General features: G+C 51.6%; 1 protein-coding gene across 3 annotated transcripts in view; it reads right to left on the bottom strand.

The window, feature by feature from the left end:
- Nucleotides 1-3496: 3496 nt before the first annotated feature.
- Nucleotides 3497-20578, bottom strand: part of SCHIP1 (schwannomin interacting protein 1) — a 35311-nt gene continuing 18229 nt past the window's right edge. The window contains exons 1-7 of one of the 3 annotated variants that reach the window (XM_030227107.2): nucleotides 19685-19819; nucleotides 9668-9786; nucleotides 7512-7629; nucleotides 6853-7050; nucleotides 6147-6270; nucleotides 5814-5907; nucleotides 3497-4106 (exon numbers count right to left, since the gene is read on the bottom strand). In XM_030227107.2, coding sequence (XP_030082967.1) covers nucleotides 4055-4106; nucleotides 5814-5907; nucleotides 6147-6270; nucleotides 6853-7050; nucleotides 7512-7629; nucleotides 9668-9786; nucleotides 19685-19714 — 735 coding nt within the window. In that variant the 5' untranslated portion in view covers nucleotides 19715-19819 and the 3' untranslated portion in view covers nucleotides 3497-4054. Of the gene's footprint in view, nucleotides 4107-5813; nucleotides 5908-6146; nucleotides 6271-6852; nucleotides 7051-7511; nucleotides 7630-9667; nucleotides 9787-13252; nucleotides 13561-19684; nucleotides 19820-20578 lie in introns of those variants that run through there. The other 2 variants (XM_030227106.2, XM_050978092.1) reach the window with 2 other exon arrangements.

Raw genomic sequence — 20578 nt, 5'->3', positions numbered from 1 at the left:
TTGGACATTTTAATTAAGTAAATAATTATAATTCTATTGTTATCATCCCATTTTGGGGTCCTTCTCCACAGCCTCAGGTCAATGCAGTGCTCTCCTGGGAGTCAGAGTCTGCCAGCACAGAAAGTCTCAAACTCTCAGCATCCAGAGCTCCAGCAATGGGGATCCCTTCCCCACTCCCAAAATTCCATCTCTGTGTGGTTTGGGAGTGCAGAGCCCCGTTCCAGCTCTGGTCCTTGCTCTGGCTCACTCCCTGAGCCATGAGGGGTTATTGGGGTATTCCAGCAGAATTCCCTCAGCACCCAGTGGGACTTTCCCTAATTGGTGTCTGGGTGTCAGCCCTTTGTCCATGGTGGAACACAGAGCCAGGGAGACCAGAGCAGGATTTTCTCCTGGAAAAACCAAATTCCCCCAGGACAGGAGGGGGAAACCAGTGGTGGGTGAGTGGAAGAACAAATTCTCTCCAGCAAGTCCAAGGCACTTGGCAAGGGATGGAATTCCAGCCTTGCCAGGCTGCCTCATCCCAGTGCTGTGGGATTCCCCAGCTCCACCTGGGAGAACACCTGGGAAAATTCCTTCCCCCACAGCCCTGCCTGGAAGCAGAGGAGAGCCAAGCTGAGCTGAGCTGAGCTGAGCTGCCTGGAACAGCCCCAAGATCCATGTTAAACTGTAATTCCCATCTTTCAGACAGATGAGGATGCTTCACTCTCCATTTAAGGTGAGTTTCTTCCCCAAAAATGCTTCCCTTGGGAGGCTGTGCCTGGGCTTTGCTCCCAGCCCTCCATGGCAATTTCTCCATCAGCAATCCCAGCCTGGCATCAGACTCAAAAATCCACAGAGCGGGACAGGCTGGGATGGGTCAGAACCTGTGGCACCACCAATAATTGGGATAAATCCTATTCCATCCATCCTTTTTTTTTCCTCTTCCACAGCCAAGAGACTTTAAATGATATTTTCCCCCTGGGAAGGAGCTGATCTGAGGGAAGAGGGAAGGGCTGATCCCACCAAGGGACTGCAAAAGCAGATTTTAGCCGGTTTGATCCCATTTGAATTGGAAAGTTCCCTGTGCTGCGGGCACACAGATGTTCCTGCTCACCCCTGGAGCAGCAGAGGAGGAAGAGAGCCCTGCACTTGAGGCTTTCCTTTGGTTTATGGGAAGAGGGAAGAGAAACTGCCTGGCGAGAGGCGTGGGATGTGCGGGGAAGGGGAGGGACGTCAGCTCCAGCCCAGGGAGCCCCCCAGGCCTGCAGGGTGGCTTTGCTCTGGAGAGGGAACATCTGGGAGCTGTGCACCCTCCCGGGCAGGGTGTGAGGAACAGGGATGGCCTGGAATGGGCTGGGGACAGGGGCCACATGGAGGGAGCATCCCCCCACCCCAAAGTGTCCCGTCTGAGCCTGCCTTTGTTATCACAGGCTCATTAGTGCTTCTCTTTGAGGGTGAAAATGAAGAGTAAAAGGCCGTGTGTGTGGTTTGGATGGGATTATGGAATGGGTTGGGTTGGGAGGGATGTTAAAATCATCCCATTCCATCCTGCCCATGGCAGGGACACCTTCCTCTGTGCCAAGCCCTGTCCAGCCTGGCCTTGGGCACTCCCAGGGATGGAACAACCACAGCTTCCCCTCTTTTCCATGCTCCCAGCCCATGGTGGTGCCTCTGTGTCCAGGGAGATGCTGCTCAGCACACCCCGGAGCTGCTGGAGAGGAGAAGCCAAAAAAAGGGCAGAAAATCCCCAAAAGGGGGACCCAGACCACAGGGCTTCCCTGCCAGGAAGCAGCTGGCTCATAAAGCTCACCCCAGTTCCCAGGGGTGCTGGAATTCCCATCAGCAGGACCTTGCCTCAGGTAGGAGGAGGATTTGGGGGTTGTGCTTGATTTAATGCAGCATTTCAGGCTCTTGAAACACAGGTGGGTTTAGGGTGAGACTTAAAAATATTAAGGAATGTTGTGGTTGGAGACCAGCTGGAAAACAATTCCCAGCCTGGCATCCTGTGGGAGAGGGTTTATGCTTTTTTGGGAATCAAAAACCCACCCAGGAGGGTGCAGGAGGCTCCAAGTGGGACCAAGAGCCAGGAATAAAACACAAAACCAAAACCTTGCTCAGAAAGCACACCAGATCCTTGTGTTTCAGAATTATCCTTTAATCCATCAGTTCCAGCATTGCCATCACCCACAGCAGGAGCCAGAGCAGGATTTTCTCCTGGAAAAAAACAATTCCCCCAGGACAGGAGGGGGAAACCAGCAGTGGGTGAGTGGGAGAACAAATTCTCTCCAGCAAGTCCAAGGCACTTGGCAAGGGATGGAATTCCAGCCTTGCCAGGCTGCCTCATCCCGGTGCTCCAGAGCTGGAGGGTGCCAGGGCACTGTGGGATTCCCCAGGAGCACCCAGGGGATTGTTTGCTCCTTTTTTTGGTATTTTTTTTCCCTTAAAGCTGAGAGCAAACTTTGTGTATTTGGGGTTTTCATGCTTTAGAAGCAGCAGGAGGCAGCTGCTCCCTGAGCCCCAGAGAGGCAGCGCATCCATGCAGAGCTTTTGGGGTCACACACTGCAAATCTGGGGGTTTTGAGGGAAAATTTAACCTTTAGAGGGAACATTTAAACCCAGCAGCTCTCCCCATGTGCAGGCAGCGCCCCCAAGAGCTGCAGGGAAAACAACACCCCAATATTTCTCTATATTTTCTGCATGGATTTAAAAATAAGAAGAAAAGGGTTGACTTTTTTTTCCTGGGCTGCAGGTGAGGGCTCCTAATCCATCCAATTGCTAAATTCTTAGTAAATTAATCCATCCCTGCTCCCTAAATTAAACCAACCCCCAAACCCCTCCAAGGGCTCCTTCCAACCCTGCCCTTTCTGAAAAAAAAAGGGGAAAAAAAGTCATTTAATGAAAGAAAAAAGTGCTTTAATAAAAGTTATTTCTGTCAGGGGATGAAATTTTAATGCAGCTGAGGCCTTTTGCAAACACCCTGAATAAGTCATCAGGCAGAGCCTTGGCTGGGATGGATTTGCCCTCAAGGAAATGAGAATTAAAAGGCAAAAAGCTGCAGGGAGCACCAGGCTGGGACTTAGGAAGGGCTGGCTGGGTTCTTCCAGCTTTAAATCCAATAAAAGAGGGATGGAGACAAATTTATTGTGTCCCAGTGTCCCCTCTCCAGGCAGAGTGAGGAATTCCACATTTAATCCATTTAATTTGCTGCCCATTTTTTAACATAGATTATTCTTTTTATTCCTAGAATTTGATTTAAATGTTCAGCCCAGACAATAAAATATAAAAAACCCACCTGGGGTGTGTGTCTGTTGCTTCCAACCAGCACAAATTCAGGGCTCAGTGTTACAGAAGAATCCATGTGAAACAGAATTAGGAACTTACGCATAAATAACTCTACAAAACCCCTCTCTTCTCTCAGTTTCATGTGATCAGCAAGACAAAAAAATAAGGTTTTTTACACATTTAGTTGGAGGATCCACCAGCAAATCCACCCCCTTGGCAACAAACAGACGTGTCATAGGAAACAATGGTGGTAATTTTTATTTTACAGCTTTATACAGAAAACTTCCAACTCTCTGCACCCCACCGAGTGTTAATAGCACACCTAAAATGAATGTCAGGTAGTCAACATTCCCCAAAATGCTGAGAACTGAGTAAAATGTACAGATTACTGAAAGCTACGACGTCACTACGAGGCAGGCATGGATTTTTTGTTGACTTGTATAGCACCTTCAAGAACAGGTTCTTTATTTCAAAACTACAGTGAGGAATAAAAAAGTAGTCAATGGTAAAATATCATCCAACCCAAAAAATCTCTAAACAACCAAAAAATAAAGTTAAACTACCCTCTCTTCTCGCCCATGATTTATAATGTTATAAGTACTGTACAATTCTCTTTGTTTCTGTAATAATAATAATAATATTATTATTATTAAAATGCCTGATATTTAGTGGCACAAGTAAAAAAATTAAAATAAATTAAGAAGCAGAGGCCAATCACCAGACAGAAAGCTTGGGACATGGTCAATGAGCAACACTGGAACTCCCTGGACAGGACAGAGGCAGGAGGAGGGATTCACTTGGCTGGCATCTTCTCTGCCAGGTGCTTCTGCTGGCTCTCGGCGTGCCTGGGGGCAGGAGGGGGCTGTTAGTCCCTGTTTTCCAAGGAAAAGCTGGAAAACCCAACCCCCTGCTCCAGCACCCAGCTGGGAATTGTGCTTTCCCACAGAAAAACACTGAGTTTTTCCGGATCTCCTCCTGGCAGGAGGGCGGGTGAAGGGCCAGGGGAGCCCCTTTGGGGTTTGGTTTGGCGCTCCTGGGATTTTCCTGCCCTTCCCACAGGGATGGCCAGCACCTTCACCCCCCAGAAACAGAGAGGGTAACCTCAAAACCCCCAGATAGCACATGGGTACAGCCAGTGCCCCAGCATCCCCAAAGCTGCCATTTCTGAAAGTGCCAGGAGCTGCAGGGAGGAAGCCAAGCACCTCCAGAGGAAAGGAGAACCCAGGAGGTGTGGGGGCACTGACTCAGCTCCAGCTCCCATCCCCAACTTCCCCACCTGATCTTCCTTTCTTTTCCCAGCCCTAATGCTTCAGTTGGGAATCACAGTCCTGGTGTGCTGACACTACCCAGGGCCTCTTCTTTTCCAGCTCCTTTCATCCCCAATCTTTGCATTTCTGAATGAAATATTCAGAGTACTTGGGAGTATTTTATATTCCTGAAGCCCATCCCTAATTATCCTAAAAGTGCCCTTGAGACTTGCTGCCAGGAGATGGAGCCCTTAAGGGAACCTGCCCATATTTTGCAAGGCTTTTTGTCTTATCAATTATAATAATTATTATTATTAATTATTACATAGCCCAAAACTGTATTATCTTTATATTATGTAATAGATTATATATACAATAGTATTATATATAACAAATCAGATTATATATAATAGATAATAAATATATAATATAATTCTATATTATTATATATATTATATAATTATATATATATTATTTATAGCATATTATATTATTGTAATGTATTATATTATTATACATTTATGTAAAAATAAGATAATTTTATATATTATGTAATATATATTATTATTGCTATTTATAATATCTACATTATTTTATAGTTATGTAAAATATATATAATATAGAATATTATTACATATTAATATTTAAGTGATTCCAAAGTTCTCCTCCTTTTCCAGCCTTCCTGATGGCAAAAACAGATTCCTTTCAAGCTGGCCTAGGGCACTTCCAGTGATCCAGGGAGCAGCCTGGAAAATCCACCCTAGGGCCTCCCCACCTCCCAGGGAACAATTCCTTCCCAAAATCCAGGGTGGCAAAAGCTTCAATCCCAAGATTTTGACAGGAAAAGCCCCAGGCGCTGCTGCTGGCAAACGGGGAGCTGTGAGGGGAGAGCAGTCCCTGCCTCACTTGGTGAGGGTAAAATGGGAGCTGTGAGGGGAGAGCAGTCCCTGCCTCACCTGGTGAGGGTAAAATGGGAGCTGTGAGGGAGAGCAGTCCCTGCCTCACTTGGTGAGGGTAAAATGGGAGCTGTGAGGGAGAGCAGTCCCTGCCTCACTTGGTGAGGGCAAACCGGGAGCTGTGAGGGGAGAGCAGTCCCTGCCTCACTTGGTGAGGGCAAACCGGGAGCTGTGAGGGGAGAGCAGTCTCTGCCTCACCTGCTGAGGGCAAACCGGGAGCTGTGAGGGGAGAGCAGGCCCTGCCTCACTTGGTGAGGGCAAACCAGGAGCTGTGAGGGGAGAGGAGTCCCTGCCTCACTTGGTGAGGGTAAAATGGGGAGCTGTGAGGGGAGAGCAGTCCCTGCCTCACCTGGTGAGGTCCTCGATGTCCACCAGCATGGCGTCCTGCTCCGTGTGCAGCTCGTCCCGGATCAGCAGCAGCTGCACCAGCTCCTCGTTCAAGCCTGAGCCGGGGAAAAGGGCCTGAGTTTGGGGTGTCCTGGGGAGCCCAGCTGGGGATTGTCCCCAAAAGTGCCACATCCACAGGGCTTGAAATCCCTGCAGGGATGGCAACTCCAGCCCGGCCCTGGGCAGCTGGGCCAGGCCGGACAGCCCTTTCCATGAGGAGTAGTTATATTTATCCCAGAGAACTGCTCTTAATTAAAGCAGGCAGACTCCGAATAATTAAGCAATTACCACTTACTTTCTATCTGTGAGTGCAGGTCGTTGACTATCACCTGTAGCTGCCCAATGGTCATGTCCCTTAGGTCAGTAGGTTTTAAACTTCTCTTCATCAGGCATTCACTTATATGAGGCATATGTGGCAGCTGGAAAGAAATATTCAATATTTTACTGCTTCCTTCCAGTATTTTACCATTTCCTTCCAATATTTTACTGTTTTCTTCCCATTACTTCTAGTTCTGAGCAGTTTGTCCCCTCAGCTTTGCATCCCCCCCTCACAAAGAGGCAGCAACGACTCCAGCAAATGGAGTCCAGCCATCAGCACAAACCTGGGCCTAAGGCTCCCAGGGGAGCAGGAATATCTGATGGAATTGCCTCCCAGGGCAGCAGGATCAGGAATATCGGATGGAATTGGTTCCAGTGGAGCAGGAGCAGGAATATCTGATGGAATTGCCTCCCAGGGGAGCAGGAATATTTGACGGAACTGGGGGTGAGGGTGGTGGTGACAGCCCTAGGCCAAGGCAGGAGTGCTCCAGGATGGGATGAACAGGCTCCAGCTCAGAGCATGAGCAGCGTCAAGGCAGAACCTCATTCCCTGCTCCCATTTCTCCTTCCAACCCCTTCTCCACCCCTCCTGCCCACCTCTCCCATCCCTGTGAGCCAGAGCCACCAGAGGTGTGGATGTCCAGGGCTGGGCTCACCCCTGCCTCATCCCCAGCCCCACTTACGAGATCTGCTACCGGCGACTTCTTCCTGTTCTGCTTCTCCACCTCCACCTGCATCTTGGCCATGGGCTTGGCCATAGCCAAGGCCATCTTGGCTTCAGCCTGGAGCTTCTTCTGCCTGCTGAGGAAATCCATGTCATCCAGGGACTCCGACTCCTCCTCCGTCGTGTCTCTGTCCGAGTAGGACGAGCTCTGCTTGCTCTGGGGAAGCAAAGAAGCCACAGCAAAGTTTGACCTATTTCTGTGGCTTTTCTTCCTACAGAAACTGTGAAAGGCATGGATTTATTTTTTATCTTAATCCTCAGGATTATCTTTAAAAATCAGAGTGATTCCCAGCTAGGCCTCCTTGGCTTTACAGGGAAGGAGGAGCCCAGCAGATCAGAAGGTGTTGAAAGGTTAAAGTGGAGGGAAACACTTGGGGCTGTAGTGTTGCATCCAAAAAGGAATGCAGGAAACGGAAAGGGAAAGGGAAAGGGGGAAATTTGACATGAAGGCATCAACTCTACAGCAGCAGGTGAGGTTTCTTATCTGTCCCTCAGCATCTGACATTTACTGAGGGCTGTAAATGTTGCTCTGGGGTTTGGGGTTGCTGCTTTAACAGGATCAGCCTCCTCAGGGATGGCCTGTGGCTGTCCTGCTGCAGGCTGAGGTGCCAGACCCACCATGGGTGACAAGGGCGTGTCCAGGCTGGTCTCTGTCTTGCTGTCATCGCCATCGCTGTCCTTGTCACTGCCGCTGTCGTTGACAAAGCAGATCTGCAGGTTCATCCCACTCTGTAACCTGGGCGAGCACAGGGACAGGTGACACTGCTGTCCCCTGGGGCTGGGAGTGCCACAGCGTGGCACTGGGAGCTGCTCAGTGTCACAGGGCTTCTACCACCATCTACTGATAAACTGCAGAATTACCCCCACATTGCAGGGACTCTTGGTTATTTTTTATGGTTGTTATTTCAGAATGTCATTATTATTTTTGATTATTCAGATTAAATAAAATCTATAAAATACAATAAAAGATATGAAATATGTTACTATAAAAACCCACAAAAATTATTTACAAGAAATAATGAATGAAAAATTACAGAGAAATGTATAAAGATATAAATAACATATATTATAATATATTATAAAATATTTTGTCAGTTGTAGGAATTATTTATTCACAGTTTGTTTCCAAGACACTCCTGTAACATGAGAGTTTGTTCTGGTGTTTTCCAGACTCCCCCTGCTCCACTGCTGGATTGGGACTGATCAACCCCACCCACATTCCCCTCTCCAGGAATGATTTTCTCTGGATGCAGGATCAGGGAATCCTGCAGGCTGAGAGAAAGGAAAAGCTCAGGTGAGAGGTCCCAATCCATCCCCACCTGCTGGAGATGGATAACTCCCCAAATCCTGTTATTCCTCATTCCCAGTGTGCTGGGAGCTTGTATTGCTCCTTAGGAACAGCAAATTCCTATTTTCCATTTATTTCTGTGGGGTTTATTAGTTACCATTACCACAAAAGAAACAGGATTAATAATTGTTTATTAATGAACAAGTGAAGGTGGTGAGATCCTGGCAAGGAAGCTGTGGCTGTCCCTGGATCCCTGGAATTGTTCCAGGCCAGGCTGGACAGGGTTTGGGATTGTGGGAGTGTCCCTGCCCATGGACAGGGAACTGGATGAGCTTTAAGGTCCTTCCAACCCCAGCATCCCATGATCCTACTCTGCAATTCCATACAAAAACATGGGAATAACATCCTGCAAATGTTCCTGCAGGTCCTGGAACAGGGAATACTTTTCCTGGGTTATAAATATTAACAACCACCAAATCCTTCAGGCACAGCTGGCAATTTCTGGGGGCACAGCTGCCAAACCCTGATGAGCTGCATTAATTAGAGCCCTGCTCTAATTACCAGACAGCAGCTCCTGGTTCAGCTGTAACTACACACAGCAAAGCTGTTTTCCCTTTCAAATGATCCGCAGCTCAATTTAACTCCACAACTGCACCTCTCCCCTGGAGCAGCAGGATTCCTCCTGGGTTTCTGCCTCCCTAAGCCTCCTTTCTTCTCCCATCCCATGGCAACAGGTAGAGCTTCACTCCCAGCATGGGAGGTGTTTGATGCTTCCCCAGTGCCCTGGGTTCCACCCAGCTGAAGAAAAAAAGGACTTTCTGGAGTGTATTTGATGCAAAAACCTTAAAAATCCAAGGGAGGAATCCATCTGCTGCTCCAAGGAGGGAGCCATGTCTGGAGCAGAGCTCACGGATGTGGAGGGGAGGCAGGAAGCCACATTAAAGCTTATTTTGTCCATCCTCTGGTGCTTCCTGAGCACTAATCACTTTTCCAATCATTAATCACAATTCCAGAATCACAGAGGTTGGAATTCCCAAATGGTTTGGGTTGGAAGAGACCTTAAATCCCTCCCAATGCCACCCCTGCCATGGCAGGGGCACCTCCCACTGTCCCAATGGGACAGTGCTCCAAGCCCAATGTCCAGCCTGGCCTTGGGCACTGCCAGGGATCCAGGGGCAGCCAGAGCTTCTCCAGGCACCCTGTGCCAAATCCTAAATGAAAACCTGAAGGAAACCTAACTCAGAAAACTTCACCTCATTTCCTTTGTCCCCTCAACACCCAAACACCTTCCTACCCCTTGATAAATGAGAATTTCCCCCCACATTTACAAGAGCTCACATAACACAGGGGTGTTGCATCTGGACGTTCTAAGCACAGAAAATTCAGGAAGATGGTTAAAGGGCAGGGTGAGGGGTGATCCTGGGGTGTCCCACTGCAGAGAGCTCCACCTTCCCAGGCTGCCCTGGGGATTTGGGCTCTGGCTTACCGGGAGGACAGGCTGGGCTTGCCGCTCTTGCTGCAGCTCGTGTAGAGCCCGGGGCCATCGTCGAAGAAACTGCCCAGAGCCAACTTCTGCCTGATGGACTCACGCTCATTCTTCTGGGCCTGCAGGGAGGGACAGGGTCAGGCTCAGGGGAGGGACAGCAGGGGATGAAGGTCTGGGGAGGGACACCAGGATCAGGCTCTGGGGAGGGGTGGAGAGGGATGAAGATCTGGAAAGGACACAAGGAAGGATGAAGATCTGGGAAGGGACAAGGAGGGATGAGCTCTGGCCAGGCCAGGGCACAGGAAGGGGACTTGTCCCATTGGCCCCACCACCAGGCTCAGCATGTCCAGCATCTCCCAAGCATTCCACACTTGGGTCAGCCACAGAGCACACCCCACTGGGAATCTCCAGCTCTCTCCACATGGAACCAGCCTGGTCTGGGTTGGAAAGGACCCTAAAGGGCATCTGATTGCACCCCAAACTTGCTGATCGATATATCCTGGTATATTCCCTAATATCTGTACCTATATACACACACAGCCACCTCCATCAGCATCTTCCACTTCCCTGAGCAACTTCCAACCCCACAAAAATCCCTCTCCTGCCAGCGTGCTCAGGGATGGATTTTGAACCATTGTCATCAAATTATCCCTGGGTTTAAAAATGTATTTATACATATAAATATAATCACAAACACAAGTATAATTATAAATAAAAATATAACCACAAGTACAACCATAAACATCAACATAAATATAAGTACAGGAGTTTTAAAATAGCAGTCAACAAAACGATTTGCAATGAATCCCTGATCAATAACTGTGCAATCAATGTGCAACAAATGCAAATCTCAGCTCCAGATTCAAAACCTCCCCCTCTGTCTGTCACTAATGGGTCACGTGCCAACACTGACAACAAATTCAGGAAGTTATTGATGGAAGGAACACTTGGAAAGCCTCAAACATTTAATTATAAAATAACACTTAAAACCCAATCCAGAAAACACAACAAAAAGAAATAGGGCAGGCAAGGCTGGGCTGCTTTCATGGGGTTAATTCATGGAATTGTGCTTCCCATATCCCACCTCAGGAAAAATAAAGCACTTTTTTGTAGAAGGAAGTGTGACAAAATGCAAATTATTCACCTAAAATAACAAATTATTTAATTCCAGCTCCAGTGCTGATTATACACATTATTACCCTGCCCATTAACTTGCCAATCCCTTACCAAAATAATTCATTTATAACCTAACACGTTTTATTTCAATTCCTTCAAATAATAAAAATAAACCCCACGACACCAAGTGGTACCGAGCCTTTGGGCTGAGCTCCAGGTTCCTGAAGTTTTACCCAGACCATTCTGGTTTTTGGTCTCAATAATCAATACTTCAATCACATGGAGACAGATTTAGGATTAAAAATTGCCAGCCCTGCTGGGGAGGGAAAAACAGGGGGAGAAAATAAGGAGAAATGAGTGAAAATCATTTTTAATGAACTGAAAGCAGAAGGAGAGAGGTTGGTGCCAGCTCCTTGTGCTGACCATCTCAGGGTGCCCTTGGCTGTGCCACTGCCCCAACATTCCATCAAGTCCTGGAAATTCCCCCTTTCCCAGCTCAGAGGATCCTCTCCCACATCTTCCCCTCTAAATCTGATTTTTCTTGTGCTCCAGCTGAAATCCAGCCCACAGCACATCCCCACCTCCTCTCCAGCTGGGACTTCTCCCTCCCCAGAGCATCCCCACCTCCTCCATGGGCACCAAAAGCTGCTCCTTTCCCACTAAATCCAGGCAGGATTGGACATTTCTCCTCCTTTCTGGTGGATCTGCCTCTCCAGATCTGTTTTAATGCTGCTGTTCCCCACTGCTCCCAGGCTGACATCTGTACATTTAATCATCATGCAATTTGTTTTCTCCAGCAGGTCACTAATGAGGATTCTCAGTAACTCTGCTCCCAGGACTGAGCTGGGAATATCCCATTTTCCAAGGCAGGCCCAGGCTAACAACCATAAAGAAATCCAGAGTCCTGTTTGTTATTAGAAAATGGGGAGCAGTTAGTAAGAAATAAAATATACCTGAGGGAACTGGACTTTAGGCTCTGGATAAATTACCTGACAGCTGCACTCAAAATCCAGAGCTGGGAATGAAAAAATGTAAATGGAGAAGGGAAACAGCAAGGTGGGTTTTGACTGTGAAATATTCTGGCTTAATGTAGAAGGAGCAGTGGGTCAAATCCTCAAAATGCAAAGGTAACTCCAAGGAAACAATAACCCCATGGTATTTAAATGTGTATTTTGGCAATGACCCAAAAAATAAAAGTGTTTCTGCTCTGTGCAGAGCTGAGCACAATTCACTTCTCACAATGATTTTAAACAAGAAGCAGCTTTTGATTTTTAAGGGGAAAACAAAACAATCTGGGGCGGATGTTTTCCTTCTTCCCCTCGACCTTCCCTGTCGGAAGGGCAGCAGTGCCTGGGCTGGAGCCTGGGAGGGGAACACCCTGGAGGGGCTGCTCCAGGGAAAAGGGCAATGTGTCACACACTCCTGGAATAATCCTGCTTTGGCATGGAAGGGACCTCAGAGCTCATCCCATTCCCATGGCAGGGACACCTCCCACTGTCCCAGGTACTCCAAGCCCCAGTGAGCCTGGCCTTGGGCACTGCCAGGGATCCAGGGGCAGATACAGCTTCCCTGGGAATTCCATCCTTCACCCTCCCGGGGAACAATTCCCAGTTCCCACTCTCCCACCCATCCCTGCCCTCAGCACTGGGAGCCATTCCCTGTGCCCTGTCCCTCCATCCCTTGTCCCCAATCCCTCTGCAGCTCTCCTGGAGCCCCTTCAGGCCCTGGCAGGGCTCTGATGTCTCCCTGGAGCCTCCTCCTCTCCAGGTGAGCATCCCCAGCTCTCCCAGCCTGGCTCCAGAGGGGCTCCAGCCCCTGGGGCATCTCCTTGGTCTCCTCTGGCCTCTCTCCAGCAGCTCCACATCCTGCCCTGGCAGGATCACATCCCCATCCTGCCCTGCCCATCCCCAGCCCTGCAGGAGAGGGGAGCAGAGGGGGGAATCCCTTCCCACCCATCCTCCAGCACCAAACTCTTCAGAAACACTGGGACACCCAGCAGGAGCACTGGGACACTGGGCCAGGCCACCAGGGCTATTTTTGCCAGGCTCTGTCATTCCCAGCCCAGACCAGGACTATATTTAAAGTCCCAGAGCCACAGGCAGCGTCTGATTTTATCTCTGCACTGTTCAAGGGCTATTCTGGGATTTACAAACAACGTAGGATCACAGAAAATGTGAGTTTATCTCCTTTTTTCTTCCCGGGGTAAATGCAAACCCAAGTCAAAACTTTTTGAGTCACATCACAAAATGTCTTGGACCCCAGAGGGTTTCCAGGTAGGAGAAAGCCTTTGGAAGCTTCCCCTGCTATTTTATCACCAGGAGATAAGGAAAGAAGGAAGGAGGAAGGTTTGCCCCGTGCCAGCACTTTACAAACCGTGGATTCTCCCTGCTCCAGCCCCCGAATCCCACCCGCAGCATTCCCGCCGGGTGGCACACAAAGGCTCCTTTCTGTCCCTTTTTGTCCCTTTACCTTTTTATAGCTGCCCTCCGCGGGCGGCGGGGATGCTTTCCTGATGACGTCACCCATTCCATCATCCCGCTCCCGGCTCATCTCCCCCGCTCCCGGCTCCCGCTGCATCGGCCCCGCTCCCGGCCGCACATCTCACTCCTGGCCCGGCCCCGCAGCCAACAGCAGGGATGGAGGGCTCGCTCCCCGCCGGGATGCTCCTCCAGCACCTCTCCGCTGTCCCGCAGCACCTTGCTTTTCCCAAATAAAGGCAGGAAGCCCCAGGGAGAGGAGCTGGGAATCCGCGTCCTTCTCCAGCCACTGCCAGCGCCGGATAAAAATAACCCCGAGCTCCAGCGGCTGCACAAGGGCAGGAAAAATCCCGGTGTCTGATGTCAAAACCCCAGGCTGGCCGTGCTGCCGGGCAGGGAGCAAGGGGCTTCCTCCTTCCTTCCTTCCTGGGGCTTTTCCCCTGGGAAGTTATCCCAGGGGATTCCCAGGATCCACCACAGGGATTCACATCCCACAAATGGGAACCACCAGCTGGAACTTTTACTCCATGCAAGACCCACCAGCAAGGACCCCACGGAGCTGTTCCCTGGCTAAACTGGCTCTTCCAAGTGCACAAATTCCTACATTTATTGGAATTAAGCATCAGAGGCACCCAGCCTAACCCTGCTCCCCATCCTGGGAGTGGGGAGCCTGGGGATCCCCCAGAATTCCATCCCTGGCTCCTGGGGGGACTCAGAGCCCACAGACCTGGAGCTTGCAGCCTCTGCCTCCAGCATTCCTACCTGGAGATCGGGGCTTCCCAAGGGCACCACCGACCCCCTGCCACACAAATCCCGCTCTGTCCCTGCTGGGATCCCATCCCAGCTGGAAGGGTTTGTCTGGGTCAGCTGCAGGGAGAGCAGAGCTCATGCTCAGTGCAGGAATTCCCAAAAGGAATCCTCAGGAAAATGGAATTATGCCACAATTTCTCCCCAAAACCTGGCACATCAGCAAGAAAAATCCTGATTTTTGGAGCAACACAGCTACAGACAATTTTAATTGCTCTCTGATGTTTAATGAGATATCCAAGCCATGCTGACACCATTCCAGCCCAAATGCAAATTCCAGGTAAATTCCCAGCTCCAACAACACCCAAGTGATGCATCCCAGCATGAATTTACTCTGATTTTTCAAGGCAAAACCAGCAATAACAAATGTTTAATTCCATTCTTGTCCCTGGACGGGGCTTTGTAACTGTAATTCCCAAATGAAACAAAGTCGTTCTCTGGATATTTCCTTATTTTCAGTTTCCCTCCAGCTGACTCACAGTGTCCTTTCCTGCTGTTGCTAAACCCACTTCCTCTCCCAGCTGAGGACGGATCCTGACACAATAAACAAACCCCAAATAAATAAATAAATCACGGCACAGCCCCAGGGGAAGGATGTGTGGCCAGAGGCAGGGGCTGGGATTTGTCACCAGTCCCCTCCTGGGGTGTGACAGTCCTGCAGCACCCTGTCCTCACCATTGGGGATGTCCCCGTGTCCCCTCCCTGGCTGAGCCCTCTCCTGCTGTGCCCACCCCTGCAAAGTGACCCCAAAGCCACCCCGAAGGGCAGGAAGTGACACAACCCTAAAAATAGAAACAGGAATAAATATATTTTTAGTCTTTAGGCAATTTTATCCCCCATCCCAGCGTTCAGCTCACCTCTGCCCTGCCCTCCAGGGCTCTGCATTCCCAGAGCTGATCCCAGAGCTGATCCCAGTCTCCAGGGAAAACCCTGCACCCAGGAGCTGTTCCAGGCCACGGGAGAAGCCCCAAACCTGGCTAAGCAGCACAGCTGGGAGCTCCTGGAGCCACAGCTGGGGGCACATCTGGGGGCCTCAGTGCCAGGACCTGCTCCCTTGGGGTGGGCTGGGAAGGGCTGATTGAAACTGGGATATCAAAAGGGAAATGAATTTTGGGATTCTCAGCACAGGGACCAAACCCTTTGTTGTTCAGCCCCTTCCCCATGGGCTGAACCCACAACCACCACTGTCCCTCTGCTTGGAACATCCCAAAAAAGCTCCATGTGCCCCAGGAATGCGGATCCCACTCCCTCTCTGGAGGGGGAAGAGCCTGATTCCTTTTTCCAGCAGTAAGGGAAAGCTCAGAGCAGCAAACTCTGGAGCAGGTCAGATTCTGGGGGGTCCCTGGGATGGGAGCACACGGAGCCAGCTCTGCCAGAAACACTGGGATGGGCATGGAAGGGTGGAAATCATCCCTGAGTGAGGCCAGGAAATAGGGCACAGGAGTGTGGAGCACTTGGAACACGCCCCATGGCTCCAGGACAAGAAGGCAGCAAAATTCCCCTTTCCTGAGCATAAAAGCATTGCTGGAGCCACTGAAATCCCCCTCAGGGCTGGGGTGTGCTCCAGAGGGGGAGGAATTCCCCCTTCCTGCTGGGATCAGCTCCCAAACACCCTGAATCCCAAGGGAGGAGAGGAACCCCTGAATTCCCAGCAGAGTTCAAGGAAAGCTCTCCAAGGCAACAAAATCATGGGCATGGAGCACTCAGGGACTGAGGTACATTCCAGGATCTTGGAATGTCAAGTTGCCAGAACTATCAGGGAGAGATTCCTTACAAGAGGATGGGACAGGACAAGGGGAAATGGTTTTAAACTGGCCGAGGGCAGGGATGGGTGGGATATTAAGAAGGAATTCCCACCTGGGTGGGTGGGGAGGCCCTGGAATGGATTTCCAGAGCAGCTGTGGCTGTCCCTGGATCCCTGGCAGTGCCCAAGGCCAGTTTGGATGGGGCTTGGAGCAGTCTGGGACAGTGGGAGGAGTCCCTGCCCATCAGGATGGATTTTCAGGCACCTTCCAATCCAAATTATTCTGTCATTCTGTGATTCCATGCCACAAACCCTGATTTTATTGCAAGTGTTGGAATAAACCTCTCCCACCAGTCCCTTCCCAGCACAGGGCTCTTGCAAGTTTGTAAAATTTCGGGATGAGCTGAACCCAAGGCCTCCCTGTGCTGATGCTTCCCTGAGCTTCAGCACTCCCCACGTGCTTTTCCAGCACTTGGCAGAGCCTTTTTTTGGGATCCTTGTCTGAAGGAGGCCCCAGAACTCCCTGACAAAGGCTCTGCTTTATTGTCAGCGCTGTGGGACGAGGGGCAGTGCCAGGGAGCCTCCTCAGCTCTGCCAGCCTGGAGCATTCTCCATGGGGAGGGGCCAGGCCAGCAGCTCTCATGCTTCTCCACACTGGATTTTCATGGAATTTGAGGTTTTCCCCAAGGCCTGTCCCTTGGAGTTATAATTTGTCACCAGAATTTGCACTCACTTTTAAGGAAAATATGATATCAGCTGATTTTTGGAGCCTCCAAACCGTGCCTGAGATCAAACCAAAGAAACATCAGGAAGCCTCCAATTATTTTGTGAATTTTATGGATTAATTCTGGGGTTCACTGGGATCCTGGGAGGGGTGGGGCATCCAGCCCTGCCTGGTTCATCCCTGGAGCTTCCAGCCTGATCCAAAGTGGCACCAGCACCTCCCTGGCACAGGGTTTGCCAACAGATCCCTCTCAAAAACAGCCAGTTAAAATCAATCCCAACACCTGGACACATCCCTGAAAAACCCACCAGGCTCCACCACTGCACCACCTCAGAGATGATCTCTAAGCCAACAAAATCTCTTTTCTCCTCAGGTCTCTTTTTCTTTTTAATTTTCCTCACACGTGTGGAGCCTGGAACCATCTCCAGAGCCCTGGTGCCAGCAGATAGCTCAGCCCTGCCTGGTGCCAGAACACGGAGCCAAATCCCGTTCCCAGGGGCAACTGGGAGGCTCCTGCCTCAGGCACGGGCACTGGGTACCCCTGAATTCTCTGCTTTTCATCAGAAATTCAAAAATCCGTGATTCAGACACATCTCCCACTTGTACAGCAACGGTAACAAACGTGGATTAAAGCAGGGGGAGGCTGAGGAGCCCAGCACTGCTCTGTGCAGCCGTCAGGCCCTGCTGAAAACACAGATTTACAAAGCAAACTGAAGGCCTGGCTGAGGCTGAGGGCCAGTAAAGCCCAGCTGAACCACCCAGCAGAATAAAACCTTTATTTCTGGGCTGGAGCCTGGATTTGCACACTGGATTTTTATTCCATGTGGGCTCAGAAACTCACAAAACATCACTCAGACAGGGTTTTCCTGGTCAGACTGCAGGAGGAACTATGGAGCTCTAAATAAAACATTTGATAGAGGGAAATAAACTGGAATAAATAAGAAAGGAAGCAAAATTAAGAGAGAAACCCATGGCACGGAGAGTGGCAGCCTCCAGGCTGATTCCAGGATGCATCCATGGAAAAGATGGCAGATGCTGGGGCCTCCAGATCATGGAAGAGCCGCAATAAATTCCAGGAATTCACCTGACAGCCACATCCAAAGCCCAGGAGAGCCCAGGGCCACCTGCACTTCCCAGCCCAGCACTGACAGCTCACCTCTGGGGGAATCAGGGATTTCAGGAATATCCTCCTCTTCCTCAGCACCTGCCCATCCCAGCTCCCTCCCTGCCATGGATTTGGTGGCCCAGCCATGACCTGGGCATGTCAGAGTTTTTCTGCTGGAATTCTCCAAAACAAACCCATTTTTTTTAAGTTTTCCCAAGAGCTGACTTGTTCCTCTCTTTGATTTATTTTTAGTTTCTTTAGCAGTTCAAAAAAAAGGGGTGTGGGGAAGGAGCAGAGCAGAGGAAACACTGCCACCCCCTCCCCCGGGCAGCCACCGAAATCCCATCACTGCTGTGATCCCAAAGCCCGGGATTGCTGTCCACAAAAGGATTAAAGCTCGGCCTTAGGGTTCGTGGGGCTGGGAGGGGGCTGGGGTTGCTCTAAATCTCTGCAGCACCCCAGGAAGGTTTGGAAACACACTTCAATCGAAAAGATGTTTCCCGGGATTTTTTTTCCCTAGGATTTGGGTGGTTTCTGGCTGGTTTCCCTCTAATATTTATGGGTTTGGAGGAGAGGAACCAATCCATAAACGAGCAGGGGATGGAAGCAGGGAAAGGCAGAGCTGGCGCAGTAACACCCAGGGATTTTGGCCAGGCCTGTGCCGCAGCTCGGCATCATCATCACCATCATCATCATCATCACCATCATCATCCCACCCCCCGGAGCCCTTCCAGCCGGGAAACAATGCCCAACCTTTAACCCGTGCGTTCCTGAGTATGCTGGGAAAACATCCGCTGCTCCCAAACAATGGCACCATTTATCCCGGCTGTCCAGAGCAACAGGCTCGGAGCTGCAGCGAAATCAAAAGGCTGGGGAAAAAAACCACGAAAAAAACCCAGGATATTTTTTCCAAAGAGGTTAAAAATGGAAATTCACTTCCAGAATTGCTAGACTGAAAATATTCCGTGAAAAATCATTTCAGCTCCTCTCTGTTTCGTATCTTTTCCCTTGGTGAGATATTCTGCATCTGAGATATTTTGTTGGAAAACACGGCCTGAAGTTGGAATGAAACACGGGAATGGAGGAAAAACAAGGAAGGGGCGCTGGCCTGGGCAAGGCCCTGCTTGTTGAGGGTCCGGCTCTGGAGATGTTTGGGAATGGGGCTTTTCCAAAACACTGCACGTAGGCAAAGGCATTCCTCAGCATCGCCGTGCCAGAGGGACAGGTGTTGGTGCATTTGATAATCCGCCGGTGCCATCGAGCCTCTAACTGAGCCATCGAGCCCCTAAATAAGCCACCGAGCCCCTAATTGAGCCATCGAGCCCCTAATTGTGCCATCGAGCCCCTAGAGAGCTGCTTCCTGTGCAGGTGCACCCACAGCACCCATCCTCTCACCCCTCCTCTCTCCAGAGGGAAACGAAGCCCCAAGCCCAGTCCTGCTCCCAACTTCCCCACTGAAATAACCCCCCCAAACACGGCGACCCCCGGGGCTGGGGCCGGCCGGGATGCCTGCTCACAAACACGGCCATCGCCGGGTCCTGCGGAACCAGGAGCGGACCGCAGCCTGTGAATCACCATCCTGCGCTCGCAGGAACGTGGGAAGCGCAGGAAATGCTCTAAAAAAGACATCCCTGCGCTGCGGCAGCTCCGGGACTGCCATCCCGCGGCTCTCTCGCTCCCAGGGAGCGGTTTTATCCCGGCAGGAAGGCACTGGGAGGAAGGCAGAGGGATGTGGGCATCCCTGGCCCCGCTGAGCCCCCGAACATCACATGGCGAGCACAAAAGCCCCGGGGCTGCTCTGCCTGCCGAGCCCCGGGGTGCTCGGTGCGAACCCCGATATGCTCAGCGCGAACCTCAGGATGCTCGGAGAGAACCCCAGGATGCTCGGAGCGAACCCCGCGGTGCTCGGTCCAAACCCGAAGCGGCGGCCCCGCGATGCCGCAGCCCCGGGGGCGGCACAGACCGGGGTTGGCTCCGGCCGGGGATGGTCCGGGGCTGGCCGGAGCTGCCCGGGGCTGGGGGCCAGGCCGCGCTCGCCCCTTACCTGGTAGGAGCAGTTTTCCTGGTGAACCATCTCGGTGCATCATCCGCCGCTGCCGCCCCGCCGGCAGCGCCCGCAGCCGCCGCGGCCCCGGCGGGGGAGGAGGAGGAGGCTGGGGAGGAGGAGGAGGAGGATGGGGAGAAGGCAGCGGCAGGAGGAGGAGGAGGAGGAGGCAGCCCGGGAAGATGGATGCGGCCGCGCTGCTCCGCCTGCGCAGCGGCGGCCCCGGGAGCGCGGGGGGGCCGGGCCGGGGCCGCCTCCGCCCGCTCCGCGCCGGGCTCCGGGCGGGGCCGCCGCGGCCGCGCTTCTCTCCAGGAGGGGGAAAAAAATCCCTCAAACCCCCGCTGGACACGGGGAGGCTCCCCCGGCCCCGGCGGTGCTGCGGCGGCCGCAGGTCCGACCCCCCCGAGCCCCCCGGGACCGGCCCGGCCGGGGATGGAGCGCGGCCCCGGGGCACCCCGAAGCAGCCGGCCCTGAAATAGCAGCTGCAGAACCTTCCTTGTGCCCTCTGTCTCGGCAATCCCGCGCGGGAATTTCTGGCAGAGGCTGTGCCCTACATTCCCGGTTATTTTTACCTCCTGCAGCCGGCAGGGAGGGAGCGGAGCTCGGCCCCAGCGCCCACCTGGCCCCGGCCGGCTTTGGGGCCGGGAGAGCGGGGAAAGGCCCAGGCTGGGCATCAGGGAACATTCCTGCACTGAAGGGCGGGTTAAGCACGGGAAGGGGCTGCCCAGGGCGGCGGTGGAGTCACATCCCTGAAGGGTTCAGAAAACGAGGGGATGGGAATGAACCTGGACCACTCGGGAATGTGGCTCAGTGAGCACTGGGTGATCTTGGAGGTCTTTTCCAACCACAACACGAACCCAAACAGCCTCATTTACAAGAGTCTGGCCCTGGCTG

The sequence above is a fragment of the Serinus canaria genome, chromosome 9 (assembly GCF_022539315.1).
Source record: "Serinus canaria isolate serCan28SL12 chromosome 9, serCan2020, whole genome shotgun sequence".
NCBI lineage: Eukaryota > Metazoa > Chordata > Aves > Passeriformes > Fringillidae > Serinus > Serinus canaria.
The sequence above is the reverse complement of the archived record's forward strand: the minus strand, read 5'-3'. Positions and strand labels throughout refer to the sequence as shown.